The sequence below is a fragment of the Calonectris borealis genome, chromosome 15 (genome assembly GCF_964195595.1).
Source record: "Calonectris borealis chromosome 15, bCalBor7.hap1.2, whole genome shotgun sequence".
NCBI lineage: Eukaryota > Metazoa > Chordata > Aves > Procellariiformes > Procellariidae > Calonectris > Calonectris borealis.
Genome location: NC_134326.1, coordinates 20280957 through 20299791, shown reverse-complemented (window position 1 = coordinate 20299791; position 18835 = coordinate 20280957). Strand labels below are relative to the sequence as shown.

Below are 18835 nucleotides of genomic sequence, written 5' to 3'. Positions count from 1 at the left end.
CACAATCAAAGGAGTAAGGTCTTCCTTCCAGATATACGGACATGCAAGTGCTCTTGAAACAACATTAGATAGCACAGTGATCACAAACAACATTAAATAGCACGGTGATCATTAACTAAATTTTAAAAAAGCCACTCATTAATGGACATTAGTAAGTAAGCATTCCTTCTTATAACCAAGAGAAGAACTGAAGACCGTTCTAAAGCATATGTTTTGAGGGTTGTTTTTTTTTTAAATAGCAATTTTGAAAATAAAAGCTTTGTACCTATGGGACCTTCTCCTTCTTCTAACGCTCTCTGATCCATAATGTGTCTGAACATGGGCAACAGAAATGCAATAGTTTTTCCGCTTCCTGTTTTAGCAATGCCAATCAAATCACGTCCATTCATAATTGCTGGGATAGCCTGGGTTTGAATCGGAGTGGGCTTTTCATAGCCATGTCTTAAAGAAAGGAAAAAAAGATATTTTAAGAACAAAATAGGATTTGACAGGTGTGAATCACAAAGTCATGCTTAAAAAAATTTGCATATTCATATTTACATATACATATCAGTGCCATTCAAAAAATACAGCTTAAAAATGAGCAGCAAAAGCATGATACAAATGGCAGAAGGAATAGTTCGTAACAGTAGTTCAATACTGAGTGATAAAAACTGATGACTATATATGTAACACCTACAAACACGGACATGTTGCATTATGCAACAAAGAAAAAGGTTTTTCTCATAAACATATGGTAGAACACAGTGAGCAAAATCAAGCATGATACAGTTCATAAAGTGCTTGCTTACTTTTTGAGGGCAGTGAGAATCTTCATGGAAATACCACACTGTACCCAGGTTTTTATTGGTTTGGGGCAGCCTTTTCCCTTGACTGTAATTCCTTCCAACTCCAGCCTGTACACATTCACCTCTGAAATAGAGTTTGCATTACAACAGAGTCAAACTTGACATTTCTCTACTACCTTGATCAAAATATTCTTGATCTGTCCTTGAACATGAAATACTAATTTTATCACCACCAGAAAAACAGCTTTTAGCTGTTACACATAAATACAGGAGGTAGGTGGAAAGGACTCGGGTAAGTTTTTCAATCAAAGCCTCATATATAATTATATGAAGTTTATCAATAGTAGTGAGCTAACTGATTCAGTGTTTTTCTATACCAAGTTGCTCCAAATGCTCTTTATATTCCAAAAGAATTTGCTGTTTCTTTGCACATCAAAATTGGTCATTCTTTTCTTTAATTGTACCCAAGGTGTTCTGGTTGTATTTGTCCTTACCTTCTTGAGTCATTTTAGCTAGTTCTGGTACTTCAACATAGAAGTTTTTCCTGAAAGGTTCATATTCTATCTTTCCATGATCCACCGGTTCTAGCAGCTTTCTCTGCTTGGTCTGGTAGCCAGTCAGGGCAGTCTGAAGATCAACTTCCTCCTCTTCTGAGGAATACTGTATAGATTATAATTTGTGTGTAAATTAGTATGAAGAGTATTCTGACAGACTCTGTTTTTTTATTTATAGAGGAACTTTACTCAGACGCAACAGTTACTCCTTACCCTATTAGACCCTATTATTCCAGATACTAAAAAGGCGCTCTCAGTTTAGGAAGAGTCCCAATTGTTCTTTCACTCATTTCTTTCATGTTTCTCCCAAACCTTAACTTTCACCGTGTTCCATATCACTTTCATGACTTTATGAATACTAACTACCAGCCTTGTCATTCAGAAATAATCACTGCCATACAACAGAAATAGTAAGAGGAAAATACTAAGGAAAAAAAAATCCAGCCAGCATACCACTGATTTGTGTCCCACTGCAGTCACAATTCTGACAGATGCACCCAGCTCAGCTTTAAACTAGCTGAGTACTACTAACTCTGCAACTGCAGCCACACAGAGCGTAGCATGACCTACTTGAGCTACAGGGCTAGCAGGGTATCTAGTCTACGACTTGGGCAAGGCTGTCTCTCTAAGACCTCCCAGACAGCAACATACCCATACCCTTCATACTGAACTATTCAGGCCTACACCACCACACATAACCACATTAAGTACTCAATATTCCTATTCTCCTGAAAGCATTTTATGAAGGCAGTTTGGACACAGAAGAGTAATTCTTAGAAGTTCAGGTCCAATCACTGAGCGAGATGGCTCTATGAGAATGCCAGAGCACTGTTCTGTTAAAATTCAATATTCATGCTGATCTGCCACTGCTCAACATGCAAAAAATTGCACTCTGTAAAGACTATAGGGAGATCTACCAGTTCATCAAACCCACATCCAGAGAGGGCAGCTGACGTTTACCTACTTGTACCACCTCTTCCAACTAGAACACATTTGTTATTTACAGCCAGTGTAACAGAAAATGCTTATAAATTTGGTTTAGGGTGCTGCCTACTAGAACACATGACTTGGCATAACATTTTGTAGCCCCAGGCAGAATCAAACTCCTTTCTACTGTTTCCTAAACAGTAGTAAAATGAGAACATCTACCTCTCACTTGTGCTAAAAGAGATGTCTCATGATTTATGAAGTGTTTTGAGATCCATAACTTACAGGTGTTTTGGAAATTAATATATTTATACTTACAAAGAAATTCAGCAGAAACGTAACACACAAACTCCACTTTTTTCAGATTAGATGCATGCGACTGAACGTGCAGACTGAGCAGCTGCATACGTAAACACTCTATACTAGCTCGTGGGTCATTCACACACAGGATCACCAGGACTGCCTGCCCAATTTCAGTAACGTGAACACGTGAACTGAACACACGCTACATGTGACATACACCAGCCCAGTCATAGTAAGAACAATTACAAAGCCAGACAACCTGATGCACTCATTCAGTTCTCATCTGTATAACACTGCCTCTGAACAATAAAGCTGCGATGGCGATTTCTGAAAAAAAACAGTACAAGTAATAAGAAACTGCTTAAGATCAAAAATCTTGTGACCGTGGTTCTGCAAATTCAATAACTAAATTTTATCTCCTTGGAGATGGAAAAATCCCAGGACTACCCTCATTCTCATGCCTCTTTAAGAGGCACACTGCCTTTTCACAGTAGAAAGACACTTCCATTACCTCCATTGCGTCTTGGTCATTCTCCATGAGCTCCCCTTTCTTCTTTTCTGACTCCACAGCTGCCTTTTTGGTTGTCACCACGGTTACTACTTTGGTAACAGTTGGTCCGGACTTCTACAAGAACACATAAGAAAAATTGTTGTGCTATCATATAAAACAAAAAATATACTGTATAAAATACACAGAATATTTGTACTTCTGAATGCATTATGCTGGATTTTTTTCCACTTCCGTCAGTGAAATTTTATCAGACTAATGCTTGATAAAACAGCTTGATAAAAACACCAGGAAATTAAAGTTAAGGCAAACAGGCATTAAGTGCATCTAACTTACTTCTTGTTTTTTGCACTTTCCCCCCTTTTTTCCCAAAGCTATTTTGATATTAAAACACAAAGCTATTTTTAAAAGACAAAGATAAGAAATCTTAATAATACCTTTTCACTCCCACCTCCACCTTTCACACTTCTCATATTGAACTTCTTGACCTCTTCTTTTACTTCTTCCATATAAGCATCCAAAGGATCTAACTCTTCATCTTCAACCTCATCGCCTTCTTTTTCTCCTTCTGCAGTTTCCTCTTCATCATCTAATACGAGCAAGAAAGATGGGAATATAACAGACAGGGAAAGAGAAAAGTGCTCACGTGTGTCAAATTATTAGTCTACCCAAATAATTACAGTCCAATTTTATTACTGTTATCATTTTTCCTCATACAAATCTCCCCACTTTGTTAATCTTAATTGTATCTTAAACCATTTGAAGCCTTGACCACATTTAGGCTGTGTTATTTTACAGTTCACATTCTGAACAGTAATTAAATGCTTTAAAGATAATGTAATAAAAATATCATTAGGAACAAAAGTATTTTAACTGTTACATATAAAAAGCTAAATACCATCATCATCTTCTAAACTCCATTTTTTCCCCTGTTTCATCTCTTCAATTTCTTTTTTCAGTTCTCCTATGTTTTCCATAGCCTTCTTGCGTTGTTCTTCCCTCCATTTCTCCACTCTTTCTTTTCGTTTTCTCATTTCTTCTTCTAGTTTGTTCTGATCGAAATTCTATGATAAAAAACAACCAAATAATGAAAATCAATGGCCACTGGCTTTAGCCTATGCTTCTTCAAACAAATATAACTGTTGTGTGAGCATGCCATAGAAGACTGGACATCCACAAACTCATCACAACAGAAGTAACTGAAAAATACTAACATCAACTACAACATTTTCAAGGAAGAAATGCAGTTAACTATTTTATTTTTCATGATAGTAGCTGGTATATAATTTTTAAGACAATAGCGAATTAAACTTTCCTTTATTTACTAGAAAAAAATATTGTAACTCACACCAGTGAGTTTCAACTCATTTTAGCCACTGATCTATAAAAGACTAAAGAATTATCATGTTACCGTCTACTTCCAAAAGTCCTTCTAGCACAAAAACCTGTGATTGGTTTATGCCTGGGGAGCCCTCACTGATGGTGCAGCTGCTATTAACAAAGGAGGGTTAGTAGCAACGTGCGGGTTTAGAAGAGTTAGCTAAAACTGCTAGTTTGGGAATTCTTCATCTAGGACATCTTTTCATGTCATGGAATACGGGAAAGTGAGCTTCTCTCTCCCTTTGTTCTTTGATTCCTGCCTGGGTCCAGAGGCCAAAAAAATTTTCAGCTCCTCTGTTGACACCTAATATGTGAAAAATGAGAGATCCTTTATGCTTGTCTGTGGTTTGCAGTCTAAGCAGTTTGAAATCTTGAATTGAGGAGAATGTTTCTTATTGCCAAGAACTGGAAGCATACCCCATGACAGGAGTCTGTGCTATTGAAGAGAATACTCTCTCATTCAGTGGGGATTTTGTCCAGCTCTAAGAACAGGTTTTCTTTTGTTAATGCAGTAATCTATGGCTAACTTAATTCCTGGTTTAAATTCTATCTTTTAAATTTGTAAGTGTTAAAAGCTTCTACCTCAGTGGCCACAGTATTTGTGGTAGCATCTTTATCCTTCTCTTCTTCTTTGTCTTCTTTGTCTTTTTTCTTTTCTTTGGAAACTTCCACACCTTCTGTTTTTTCTTTAGATCTTGATCTGAACGGTAAGATCAAAGATTTCTTAGAACAGTACAGCTTTTCTGAGGGGGAGGATATACATGTGCTGGCTAGAAACAGAACTATGAACACCCTGTACAGGTTTATGTTTTCAAATACCTTACAAAGCACACTGACTCCCAGAGAATCTTTCCATTTCATGGAAATATTCCCTTTAACTACCAGAAATGTAGAATCTATTGCCATCCACCAATTCACATGCTTTGGTTCTGTTCTTCTCATTTCTTTACAGGGGGAAGTTGCAGATTTCATTTCCAGAACACTTAAAATTGATACTCTAGTGGTTTTGCAGTTTATTTTACACCTCCTTGAAGACAGCAGTTAGAAAAGAGAGACTAAAAATTTCCTGTTTGTTGAATTTCTAGAGAAAGGTAAAGTGATCTAGCATCTTGCCGTGGAAGTTTGAATGTCCCCCTGAGCATACAGTACTGGCTGAAAGACAAAAAAACACCTCTCCCTGGGAAAAGCTACTTATGTAACTCAAATGTAACATGCAGACTTGCATTTAATACAAAACCCATTTATCACAGATTTTATTATCCTTACTTGCTTCCAGTTAAAAAAAAAAAAAAAAGGCATCCAATCCAAACATGTGCTAACTCATGATAATAAATGTAAAATTCACTTTAGTCAATTAAATCTCATTAAGCCTTTTTCATTGGGCTATTCTAATACAAACCATACGCTTATTCCAAAAGACTTCGTGATTCCAGCTCCTCCCAATTTCTAGCTTGTCATCAACCTGCTTATTCTTTCTACAGACTGCTGTTACAACTAACGGACTTCCCACTCATTTTACAGCATAGCATGATTATATGCTGTTTGTAATTATATCTGAAAATTCCATTAAAATATATTTAAAAAAACATGACCCGTAGTAAGTTTTTACACATTTCTGAAGCCAACATGTAGAAGAGTTCAAGGTTCACCTCTTTACTAAGTCTACTTACTAGACCATTTATTCAATTGTCAACCCCTAAGACTAGTACTTGTCAAATCCATATTGATTGCAGCACTTAAGCACACCCACAGAATTCAACAAACAGCAGATAAACAGGTGGTGGCTTTACCAAAGCAAACTTCTTGAGCTTCTCTGAAGTATTACACTATATATTTTATTTTTCTGCACAAATATAATTTAAAAAAGCAGATTCCAAACTTCATTGGCTTACATTCTGCAGAACACTTTTTCTGTAAAGAATGGATGAAACATTGAGCTCCAGTAAAATCAGTGGCACTTATAACAGTTTAGAAATTCCTGTTATAGATGTCACCATGATGCCGTTTACAGATCCCCTGCTACTACCCTACCCGTATTTTTTTAAAGCCCTGTATGTTTCCAAAGAAATAAAGTGCTTTATCTGAGACAGAAAATGATACAGCGCATCACTGAGAACACTGCAGTGGAGCAAATCTGGTAACTAAAACTTACCTGTTCTCCCGTAATTTACAAGTTTAAAGAAAGTTATACTTCGATGTAATGCCTATACTAGAGAGCACCTGTACTTTATTGATTTGGGCATACGTGCTGGGACACAAAACATAACTTATTGATACTGGAACCTGAGATAACAACAAAGCACAACAAAACTTTCAGAATGAAGTTCAGTCTTAACTTTAAAGTTAACTGCGTTTTTTAGCTGCCACAACTTGGATCTTCTTCTTTCACAGAAACATTCTCAGAATAAACTGTGTTAGACACATTAAGCAATGGGAAAAAATCGTAACAGTACACTCACATAATATTCTCCTTGTTCTACAAACCAAAGCTTTGCGTAGTTTTGCCTGATGATTCCCTCCATGCTACTAAGACTTTTACGATATTTTCGTAAATGTCATTATGACATTTATCGTAATGAGAGACCACAAATACCTGTTTTCTGTTTTCCTGTTCTTGCTTGGACTGGAAGATCGAGACCGTCTACCTCTACTTCTGCTTCTAGAGCGTCTCCTCTCTCGGCTCCGGGATCTTCTTCTCTCTCGGCTCCGTTCCCTTTCTCTACTTCGTGAACGTCTGCCACAGAACAAAATTGTATTTATTTAACATGTGATCATAGTATAATTTTAGCCTGCTATTGAGGAACAAGTTGTAAAAGGAATCCAACAATCATCAAGACCACTAAGAGCTTACAAACTCCAGCACCAGCAGCTAGAAACCATTTAATAAGCAAAAACGTTAAGCATAGTAAAATCTATCATGAACAACATCAAAGTAACTAATTATAGTGGAAGAACATCAATATTCAGATGTCAGGCATTTTTATCCACTTAGACTGGAATTGATAAGTGATACCTTTGACGCTTTCTGTCACGCGATCGAGACCTTCTCTTGTCCCTACTGCGTGACCTCTCACGTCTACGTTCTCGATCTCTACTTCTAGAGCGTCTGTCTTCTCCACGTTTTCCTCTTTTGTCAGATGGAGAACGACTTCTAGAACGGCTACCAGAGCGTCCACGCGACGCAGAGCGCTTCCGATAATGCCTGCATCGTAAATTCACAAAAAAAGATGAACATGAGCCTAAGAACAATTTGCAGTTAAACGTTATTTATCATATTTAGGTGGACAGACCAAAAAGAATTATTTATCTTAATTTCTTGGACTTTTAAAATTTCTAAACATTTGTAATCATCTTGCCAATATATGTATACTCCTAACGATGCTGAAATTAGAGGGATTACTTCATCATATTTTTGTTTTGGTTTTAGAGTACTACTATAAGCACATCATGAGAACACTAGAACATCAAGAACAATTTCCTTTTTAGAAATCCACTGATTTCCATTATACATAAGAAAAGACGAAGACTCTTTGAAGCTATCTCAAAATCTGCTGAACAAATAAAACTGTTCTTTGTTGCTTTTTATACAATATATAATTTTTATCCAGGTAGACTAGGTAAATTATATCTCTGCTCAATGGAAAAGCTGTCAAACTGCAATTAAAGAAACATAAAACCCTGAGCATATGTGACACAGCAACAGTCAATGCCTTTACAATGCTGACATCAAAAGAAATTCCTAACATCATCAAACTCACAACAGAAGCTTTAAGAAGTTAGCAAGGCTTGAGGGGTGTGTGATGGAGATGGGAGTCTCCTTTCCTCCCCTCATTAATGCTCTCTTATCCCAACCACACTGTGGGAGAGAGTAGGGCTAGGAATTCTCTAGGAAACTCTTCAGCTGAGTGTACAAGTCACAGAGGGACCTCGACTGTGACTATCCCCTCTTCCTCCAATTCCTGATTTTCAGTCACCACGCCAGAATAATTCCCTTGTCCACCCTCCTATAGCCCAGCACCCACAGACCCTTTCTCCCGACAAGCCTAGCAGCCAGGCTTGGGAAGCAGGAAGCAGAGAAGGCAAGACCTCAAGCCCCCCACCTCCTTCCTTCTCTTCCGTCATTGCCACACAGGGTTGTATTACAACAGTATCGGCACTAAAAATAATATAGTTTATTTCAGCACTTCGGTATATTTAGGTACCATATACATTTGGAATCAGTACAGTAGCAGCATGATATCCATATACTGCCTATCAGCAGTATAACTGAATGCAAAGAACATCTGTCAGCGTTAGATATCTCTAATTTCTTTCCCATCTCTGTTACAAAATGCCATGGGATCTGCTCCATACTTCCCCCCTTGCTAAAAATTTTATTTTTTTTTAGCTTTCCTCTACAGTATGCAATAAAGCTGAGTATCTGATTTCAGGTTTCAAAAGCCCTAGTCTGATGAACATTCTTCTCCAGCACCTGCAGCCCACCCCACCCATCTCCACCCACCATTCACTCTCACCCTCTTACCATTTTTTCACTTTTAGAACTTTTTTAAGGTATTAAAATAGAAAATTAATACAAGTTTAAACCCACTTTTACCATTATTTTTAGCCCAAACAGAAAAAACTTGTCATTATCAGAAGAGAAGCTTCTGTGATAAGCAAGGGAGTCCTGCTAGCTTGAGTGCCAGCAGTTTGACGTTCAGTCCCCAGGAGATTTTGCAGCCTGAGCCTCTAACGGTGTCCTGTTGGCAACAACTGCTGCCCTAGCTAGTTTGAAACTAATTTAGACTGAATCACTAATTTGAACCCAAGCCAGTTGTTAAAATTTCAACTCATCTGCCTCTCTCAGTATAAATCTCAGTTATGGATCTAGGAAGCTATTACCGTGTAGGGACAACTGCATGAGGGGACTATTGTGTCACAGTTTTAGTGTTAAAATCTGATGGTTAGATTAAACTAGGAAACAGAGACATATGCCACAACAGCGCTTGCAAATTATGGAGTTGGTTTAAAGCATGATAGGTGTGAGCAGCTCCAAATCATCTGGCAGCAGACGCTTGACCCGAAACAAAGTACACGATCAAATGCTGAGTTGGTTACAACACCTTATCGGGTGTTTATACAAGCTACGAGAGGACAAAAGATATATGATCCTGCACAAACTTAAAAAGAACAAGCAAAAACGTCTAATCCAGGCAAAAAGCCGACCCGGCTAATTATGCCATTGCTATTATTTTAAAACAAGCCCGCAAAGGCCAGGTGGGCTCGGAGAGGCTCGGGGGTTCCTGCCTGTCAGCCCCGGCACTTCGGACCCAACGCCACGCACCGCAACCGGGAGCTTCTACCCCGCGACCCCCCCGCGCAGAGCCCTGACGCGCCCCCAGGCCCAGACTCGCGGTCACGACCCACGCCGGCCCCTCAGCTCCCAGCAGCTCAGCCCGGCAGCTCCCAAGGGAGCGCGGACCCCCCCGCAGCGCCTCGGCCGCGCGGCCCGCCGGGGCCCTAGAGCCCGGCCCAGAGCCCCGAGCCACCCAGCCCTACCCTCTGAGCGAGCTCCTCGCTCCCGCGCCCGGCCCGGCCCCGGGGCCTGCCGTGGCGGCCCTCCGCGGCCCTCAGCGGCCCTCAGCGTGCCCGCCGCCCGGGCCGGCCCGCCGCCGCCCTTTGTTCCCCTCACGCAGCCACCCGCATCGCGTCGCCACCCGAGGGAGCCGCGAGCCCCGGCGCGGGGGCCAGGCCAGCCGTGGCGGCGGCGCCCCCGCTGCCCTCACCTGGACTCCCGGCCCATGGCGGCGGCGGCGCGGTCCCTGCGCTAGACGGCGGCGGCCATTCCGCGCCCCAGCGCCCGGGACGACGAGAGGCGCGGCGGGAAGCTGCCGCCCCCCCTTCCTGCCCGCCGCCCGGCTGCGGCGCCCCCTAGCGGCCGGAGGGCGCAGCGCCGGGGCGGGGCAGCAAAACGGGCGGGGCAGCGAAACGGGCAGCGCCCCGAAACGGGCAGCAACGGGCACCTGCCCGCCGTCCAGCACATCGCAACGGCCCGGTCAAAGGCCTCAGCCCTGTCCCCGCTGCCCAGCCCAGGCGGGATTCCCGGTGCAAAGCGTCCACCGCACACCATAACCCTCTTCCCGAACCAGGACAAACCGCCAAGGAAGGGGGTAACAAATATACTTTTAATAGAAAACAATCAGTTTGGCAATAAACATTAAATAGAATTATGTACATGAACAGAGATAAGTTAAAGACGGACTAGAAGGGATTCAGTTCTTGACCAAAGGGGAATAAGCATCATCGAGCACACACCCCTCCTGGCGCCATGCTCGTCTACCCAAGGGCGGGGGGGCTTCCCCCAGCCCACCCTGAAGTCCTCAGACAAAAACAAGCATTTAGGGGCTGAAAAGTTCCAGGTTAGGTCTCACAGCAAGATTTCTTTCACCACTTGAGGAGGAAACCCGTTTCATCTTTCCTTGCATATAAGGACAGTGCAAGGGGTTGAGTGAACATACAGCAGGTGGGTCAGCTCTTTTCTTAGTATTTAGCTGATCAGGATTAAAATTTTTATGCTGAGGATTAAAAATTCATTGCTTTTTGCAGATGTCAGTACACAGTATCTGTGCAATTTATTTGTATTATGTTTGGGCATATAAATAATCAGAACAAGTGTAACTTTTGAGCAAATTCCTTGTTCACATATCTCAACCTTAATTTAAATGACAGCTATTTCAATTTGCTGAAATTCCTGTCTAATACAAACAAATTTAAAGCTTCTGAATAAATATTTGTGCTAATACACCTAAGTCAGAATCTTTTGCAGCCCAGCCCTGGACACCTGTAACATGATACTCGCTGTAAAATAATCAGTAAAAACACAAAAATTGTCAAATTAAAACATAAGCTTGTTGTTTTCATGCCACAAACAAACATATATCTAACTTAGGAGTCAAAAATGCAGTGCTAAAATTACAGCAGAAAGCTTTAACAGAAAAGATTAAGCAGAAAGCAAGACTATTTACTTTAAAGAGGCATAATCAAACACTTTTGCTCCCTAAAAAAATTTCTGCAAATACCAAGATAAATAGGTGTTTCTCTATGCTAAAAAAAGGCATTGGCCTAGATTACCTGAAAGACCAGATCTAAACAGAAAACTACAAGTTGAAAATAACACCAAATTTAGCTTCAATAGAAATTATCAGCGTTTAAGCTATTTGGAATGACACTTCCTTCCTCTCACTGTGCAAAATTCATGAGAGATTGAAAACCAGAGCATTCGCTAGCTTGCTGCTTTATCCAGTGACAGGATTCATCTGTATTGTCCACCTACGTGGCTGGACATCCACAGAAAAAAATACAAAACGCTGTTCTCCCTTCATACATAGATCTCCATGTGCGAGTCAACCCAAAGCGTTACTTTTTATTTCACTGTCACTTGTAGTGTACAGGATTTAAATAGGAATGGCTACTGTGATTTCACTGAGGCAGTTTCAAGAACACACCAAAAAAGTTATCATAAATAGCTCTGCTGAATCAAAGACTGTTGGGTTGTAGTATTACGCAGCAGAACTCCTCCGCAACTGAGATCCTGTTTACATGCAAATGTCTGGTAATAAACTGGAGACAAACTGCAGAAATTAATGTCGTATTAAAAGTTGTCGTATGCAATCCTGCAAGGAGCTAGAAAAAAAAATAGTTCCCTTGTAAGTTTTACACATACCAGAGCAAACATTTGATACTGCAGGTTGGTTGCCAAGATATACAACTTTTCCCTCATGAGGTGAACTGTTAAAATAAAAAAAAGGCATCAGAATGAAAGCACATGAATGAGCTACGCTAGGATTAGGTTGCTGGAAACCCACAAACTGGTGAGATCAATGATTTTATTTCTTCCTACTTTTTGATTAATGACATTTGTAAGCAACAGGACTTTTTTGTTGTTGGTTTTGCTTAGCTGTTTTGCACTATATTCATCAAATGAAATTAATCACAATCACAACAAATAATGTATAGCAAGGCAAGGATTAGGACAACAAAGTGGCATGTTTCACCAACATTCTCCAGAAGCAGCTACTTGGTTCAACATTCTGGATTTGAACAACAGAATACAGGGATTACTTTTATTTAAAGCTTTCTTAAAAAATGGGAACACCACAAAATGAGCAGTTCTTGTAAGCTATAGTCATACTGGAGATATATATATATATGATTCTGCTGAAAGAAATTCTCTTCTCTTTGTTCTCTCTGAAAACAAAGGCAGCTTTGTAAATGTTTATGAAGGAGGCTGAGAAGGGCATCATCTAACTAAACCAAATAAATCATCCACTGACACTTGCATCCTATTCTTCACGTTTGTAATAGGCAGACACAGTATTTAAACAAACTGAACCAATACAAGTGGCAGTCTGGGACCCTGCTCTTCCTTTCCCAAAATGACTGGATTTAAGACTCCTTTCAAGCATTCAAACAGGTGATTTTAATGAAGGTTTAAACCTCTCTGCACAGTCAGACGTTAAAGGAATACAGTCCAGAAAGCTTTAGTGTAACTACTGCGTTGAATTCTACACCATCACGGTACTTCAGAACCAAAAAACAGAATAAGTTCATGGCAAAAGATAAAAGTGAAGAAATAGACACAAAGGTCTGTGAAAACATCTCCCATTTTGCTGTAGGTGTCCATGGAGCGACTAATCACTTCTGCAGGGATTCCAGACAGTAAAAGAGCAGCAGTTAATACTGTTGTTTTCACCTTCTTCTCACACTAGAAGGAAAAAAAACACAGTATTATGTTAGTTCTTCTGTTATAATCCAGTTCTGCTTTACATGTCATGAGTGTTGTGCCAATTTCACACACAGCCAGGCACATTCCAAATTCATCGGCAAGAGTAGCAGGTTTAGACTGGTTCTCTCCAGAGATGCTCCGGGAGAGCAACACTTATCCTAGCTACAGATCCATGTGATGGATCCACTGGAGCTGAGTGAGAGGCTAGTTAGCAGCAGATTTCATCACAGGTATTATGCCTACTTCACGCTGGCACTCCAAGCAGGCTGTAAAGTGGGGCTGTGCAGCAGCTTCTGCATGAGTGAGAAGAGTCCCAGCCAAGGGCAACCTGGGTGTAAGAAGCCAAGGCAGGCATCTCCACTGGCAGAACAGGATTAATCTCATCACACTACTCAGTGAAAGACACACTTACTTTTCTAACACAGAAAAATTATTTAGAATTGAAAACCAACTGTTCTTTTCTATTTTAGTATGACTCCATTTGACAGTTTTATCCTCTGAACTCGGAAATGCCCCAAAACCCTTTTGAAAGCTTTTCTTCTGTCCTTAAGATGACGAATCCTGAGGATGTAAAGTCTGACAGGCAGAAAAAGGTGATAGCGGCTGAAAATTTTGGTAATTTGATGATACTTGCTGGATATCTTAACTTAATCCAATCTCAGTTAAGCTTTTAAGAACGTTTCTAGGTTTTATGAGAGAAAAATGAAGGACAACAAGCTGATTGAGCTCATCTGGGTATAAGCGCAGTAAAAGCAAGTTGTGGAAATGAACCACCTCTTTAAATTCTGAAACTGAAGAGCTGATTTTAAAAACGGCAGAAACAAGATCAAAAAGATCTAGCAAATGAGCTGTTGCAAGTCTAAGGCTAAGTCTACTGTTTTGTGTTCTGACATGTCAGCTTAGAATGACTACTATGAAGTTTAGTTTTCAGTGATATACATAACTACAAAAGAACCGCTGATTTATTCTGATTTTCTACAGCTAATCTATTATTCCTTTTAAAATGCAAATGTTCCCTTTAAACTATGGATTGAGCATCACTCAATCCCGCTTTGCACTGTAGACCTGACAAAATCATCAACCAAACAAATACTTCAGCAAAATTAACTGGTGTAAATATATAAAGCAAATGATATAGTAAATCTTGCTAATAAGCAGCAAGTTTCAGACACAAATAAACGTCTCATTTCAAGTTGCCATTCAAACTGATACTAGCAGTGGAATGCAGAGCCCTTAAAAACCCAAGGACTGTGTCATTTTGTAACATACATCCTCCCAAATTTTGTCCAGGTATCACATGCAAAACGGCTGGTGACAGAGCAAACAGTAACCACAGAAGAGCACAGTCTAGGAGAAAAACAGAAGTTTCCTAAATACGTGAAAGAACTAGCTGGCTTTCCTGGTCAGATGCTTTTAATTAATCTACAGCTAAACAAGTTGCTAGTCCACATTTTCACAGCAGGTCTAAAAAAGAATTGGACTAAATCTGGGAAGATTAAAAACTAGTATAAACTATCAGCATTTGGCAACTCTCAATTCTACAGTTTAAAACAAGGGAAGAATACGTCACATGCATTGGTCCTAAAACAATACAATCTAAGCATAAGTTTAAATTTTAAACATTTCAAATTAATCTAATTCTGAAGAAAATATTTTACCTTTGGAAAGTACTTGGACAGTCCCATGTAAGCAAGTTGTAGAGTAAGAAATGGTGCAAATATTGACTGAGGGAACAGAAAAGAATATACGAAAATTAACTTTGTCAGAAGTAATAGCTAAGAAAACACAGAAATTTAATGCTTCCCAAGTCATAAAAGAAAATTAGGTAGGTAAAAAAATAATTTGTGGACAATAGCAACAGTATTCTTGAATACTACAAACCTAAGTAGACAAGTTAAGGTTCTGTCTTATTTTTTTTGAGCCTAAAAACCTGAAATTGCAGAAGCATACAGCAGTGTGTAAAAATGAGCCCAGCAATCCAGGAGGTGGCAGGCTGTACCAGCCACACACCTCTGTACGGTGTACTGGCAGACACCTGGAATACTGAGGAACTACTTTACTCAGAAGACTGATAAACGAGTAGGCTCTGCTTATCTTGGGAGTACTGTTGTTGTTCTTACTCTATTATTCTTTTGTAGACTCCAAACTAGAAGAGCAGTTGACTTCTGCTCACAAAGATGGGAATAAACTTGCAGGGGACTTAAGCTGCAACAACTATTCCAGTGCTTCTGCTCCTCAAACAGCGTTTTATACAGTTGTTGGAAATGTAAGGAGTGCCTGAAGTTCTGAACTCAGTCACTACCGACAGATTTCAGCCCTAAATAAAGATTATTTCACAGTAAGTTTGCAGTAAACTAGCAAAACAGAATAGGATTGTTTGTTTCCCTGAACTCACCAAGTACTTGCACACAAAAGCCCTTACTGCGATGGCAAGTAGAGCACATCCCACCAATCTAAAAATGCGGAAAGAGTCAAACTCCTCTGCATTCCCATTCTCTTGGCTTGGCTTCTCATTCATCAGCTGGTTCCGCAGCTTCAGAGCTTCATCAAATCTGGATAAGTACTGGTCTAATCCGTGTCTAGGTGGCCGCGGTGCAGCTTCAGATGGCAGTTCCCCTCTATTACGGTGACGGAGCTCACTTGTACCCTCATTGACAAGCTCTGGAGTTTTACTGAACAAGTCCTTATCCCCTTTGAGGTCTATCATGCTGCCTGCATGGTCAGCCGCGCCTGCCACATTACAGACAGAATCACCAAGCACAATTCGCTTGGAAACTGAAGGAAGGGGAAGGGAGTTTGATTTATCTGGTTCGTGCTGAAGTTTTGATTCTGTATGACTTTCATCATCTAAAGAAGAGAAACAAAAATACAGTGTTATGCACACCGGGTACATGGAACACTTTAGCCATACTGGATTGGGGTCCTGGGTTGATGTCGCTGCTTCCAAAGTGAAAACACAGATTTATGATTAATAAATGTGCTAATTATTAATCACAAGGCCATTTGACATATCTGAATACAAGCAATCCCATTTTAAAAAGAAATGGGGTCAGCTAATACACAACCTGCTTGTGTATCAAAGGAAAGGTTTGTGCTCAGACTTGGGTTACACCACAGATGATGATAATGAAAAGGGAAGAGCAGAGCATGCACCAGACTGAAAATGTTCATCAGCTTCACCAAAATTATGTATTTACAACAACTGGACTTGGCATACTCCTGTCTCCCCTCCACCAGCCTACAAAGAGCCCTACCTGTACCACATGCTTTGCATTACAGGGCAGTCTTTGGAAATGTTGCAGACACCAGACAGAAAGCTGTGCAATGCAGGGTGGAAGTTGAAGCTGTCAGTCAGCAATAGAAAAATGAAAACATTGGATTTCCTTAAGCAACAACACTGCATGCACAAGAGGAAAGATGTTGTTCCAAACACATCGAGCAACATAAAAAGAAGACAAAGATTTACAGAAAGTGAATCACACAGAAGGAATATTAAAGACTGACAAATGAGCAGGCAATAGGAGAAGTGTACTTTGGCTTGTTCTTCTCTATTGTCAGAGGCAAAGCAGTGTTAACCTGCCCTGTATTAAACCTGAAGACCCCATCTTACAGTGAAAGAGGGGATGCCAGAGAACAAAAACCAAACCCAGAGGCATGTAGAACAGGTTTGGTCCTACCAGAGAGGAAGGACCAACGCTTAAAGAGTGTTTTTCAGTATTACAGCAGACTGATTCATGGCTTATGGGCATCCTTGTAAACTGAAACCTGAGAACTCTTCCCTGACAAGACAGCCTCCTCGAAGTATGTACAGAAATATAAATGACCTACCTATGAATCTGCAAGAAAATTCTGCATGTCAACCACAAACATCCAATGACTGGTTATTATCCAAATATGAGAAAACAAATATGTAAAAACACAGCTGTGAGAGCAAGCAGTTACGGAATGAAGGGGTAGGCTCATCGTTTCTTCAACTAAGAAAAACTACTTGAAGTGAAATGACAGCTTGTCCGCTCGCTGCGTAAGATCACTAATAGGCCCAAGACCCGATCTCGGCACGTTTCTGATGACACACGTATGCCACCCGCGGGTCTCTCGAGGACCAGAGAAGGTCCTGCTTCACTTAAAGCACCACTGAAACGAAAGATCACACTGAGGGGCCAAACAACAGCCGCTGGGAGTCAGCCACCCCGGTCCCATGAGGAGACTGCGGGGAGCGGTTACGGCAGGAGGCCGCAGCCGGACGTTACCGCCAGCCCCGCGGCCGGGAGCCCTCACACCGCGGCCGCAGCCCCGCCGCCACCCGCCACAGGGCTCACCCTTGCCCGTCGCGGGCCGGTGGAAGCCCATGATGCGGTTGATTCGCTCCTCCGAGTTCATCAGCAGCTTCCTCCGCCGCAGCTCGGCTCGGCGCTGGGAGGCCGAGAGCCCGGCGGGGGCCCCTGGGGGCACGGGCACCGCTCCCGCCCCGCCGCCGTCCTCCATCCCTGGCAAAAAAGGCCGCGGCGCTACCTCAGCGCCGTACAATGGGGCCGCCCTGCCTCAGCGCGCAGGCGCCAGCACCGCCCGCCTCCTGCCACTGAAGCAAGCGCCGCCATCTCGCGTAAGGGCAGGAGGGTAGGGGGCCGCGCGGGAGAGCCCTTTGCGTGCCATGCTCTCTGACGGTATGGCGCCCGCACTGAAAATGGCCGCTCCAGCCTCGGAAGTGACATCACGGCGCGGGAGGCGGGAAGGGAGAGAGAGGGAGATGGCCGGCGCCGCGGGGCTGAGGCGGCGGCGATGGAAACCTGACTGACATCTTCAGCCAGGGTAAGGGGTTTTGCATGCCTATAGGAAAAGCACACCAGCAGTGACGTGACGTCATGCCCTGAGCGCTAGCGCTGGCCAGCTCCTTCCTCAGTTTGCTTAAAATTCTGGTTTCAGTAAACCTGGCGAATCCACCTTGCGTTCGGTGAGGAAAATCTGCTTAACAATGCAGTATAAAAACTAGTACAGGATGATAACATTTTCCTTATCATAGAGATGAAAGCAGTGTTCTGTATAGAAACTTAAAGTGTTAGAATATGTGAACGTTCATGTTTCTAACCAAAGTAGTATGTACCTAACACTCTGTAACTAGAAAAACAAGTTAAAATTGTGACGATACAGAAGCAGCAAAACATCAGAGGTGTTCACGAGGCTAAGCTCACAGAGCTGTTTAATTTCCAGCACGACACTGTTTAAACGACGAAGCGCAAGGCCCCGCTGTGCTCCTCACAGAACAGATCAGCGCGCCGAGGGGGAGCGCAGTGCCGGGTTTTGAGATTTTCCGTCAGAAAAAGCTTTGAGTGCTGCTGTATAGCTGAATTCAGGACGTTAATTTGTCATGTCTGGGCACGCTCCAAACGAGGGAAAAGAATATGCTGTTTATTGGAGTGCCAGCAAACAAAAAGTGATAAAACTAGGACACAGTATTCTTCCCTTAGCTGAACATTCACATAGCTAACACGCATAGCAAAACTATCTGAAAGCCAAACCAAATTAAGACAGTGACGTAGATACTTTCCATCAATACTTCAAACAAATTACCTTCACCATCCTTGACACTGAACAACTTGCACTCCTTAACTCA

The 18835-nt window shown here is 41.5% G+C and overlaps 2 protein-coding genes across 7 annotated transcripts in view; both read right to left on the bottom strand.

Annotated features, from left to right (window-relative positions):
* DDX46 (DEAD-box helicase 46) overlaps nt 1-10349 on the bottom strand; it is a 38870-nt gene extending 28521 nt beyond the window's left edge. For all 6 annotated transcript variants that reach the window (XR_012676029.1, XR_012676030.1, XM_075164604.1 and 3 more), the window contains exons 1-10: nt 10226-10349; nt 7474-7662; nt 7054-7194; nt 5043-5160; nt 3979-4144; nt 3518-3669; nt 3084-3197; nt 1283-1448; nt 792-912; nt 266-441 (exon numbers count right to left, since the gene is read on the bottom strand). Coding sequence is in view for 4 of the 6 variants with exons in the window: in XM_075164604.1 (XP_075020705.1) it covers nt 266-441; nt 792-912; nt 1283-1448; nt 3084-3197; nt 3518-3669; nt 3979-4144; nt 5043-5160; nt 7054-7194; nt 7474-7662; nt 10226-10242 (1360 nt within the window). In the remaining 2 variants the exon portion in view is untranslated. The remainder of the gene's footprint in view (nt 1-265; nt 442-791; nt 913-1282; nt 1449-3083; nt 3198-3517; nt 3670-3978; nt 4145-5042; nt 5161-7053; nt 7195-7473; nt 7663-10225) is intronic.
* A 261-nt stretch (nt 10350-10610) lies between these two features.
* Nucleotides 10611-18238, bottom strand: CAMLG (calcium modulating ligand). The gene is made up of 4 exons (XM_075164590.1): nt 17544-18238; nt 15620-16071; nt 14883-14948; nt 10611-13203 (listed from the first exon to the last, which is right to left on the bottom strand). Exons 1-4 carry the CDS (start codon nt 17707-17709, stop codon nt 13012-13014), a joined length of 876 nt encoding a protein of 291 aa, XP_075020691.1. The 5' UTR covers nt 17710-18238; the 3' UTR covers nt 10611-13011.
* Nucleotides 18239-18835: the final 597 nt, after the last annotated feature.

Coding starts and splice junctions, on each gene's coding strand:
- CAMLG (XM_075164590.1), bottom strand. CDS start 17,709: ATGGAGGACGGCGGCGGGGCGGGAGCGGTGCCCGTGCCCCCAGGGGCC. Junction 16,072..17,543: donor CCGGCCCGCGACGGGCAAGG/GTGAGCCCTGTG, acceptor TCTCTTCTTTAG/ATGATGAAAGTCATACAGAA. Junction 14,949..15,619: donor CTTTTGTGTGCAAGTACTTG/GTGAGTTCAGGG, acceptor CTGTTCCCTCAG/TCAATATTTGCACCATTTCT.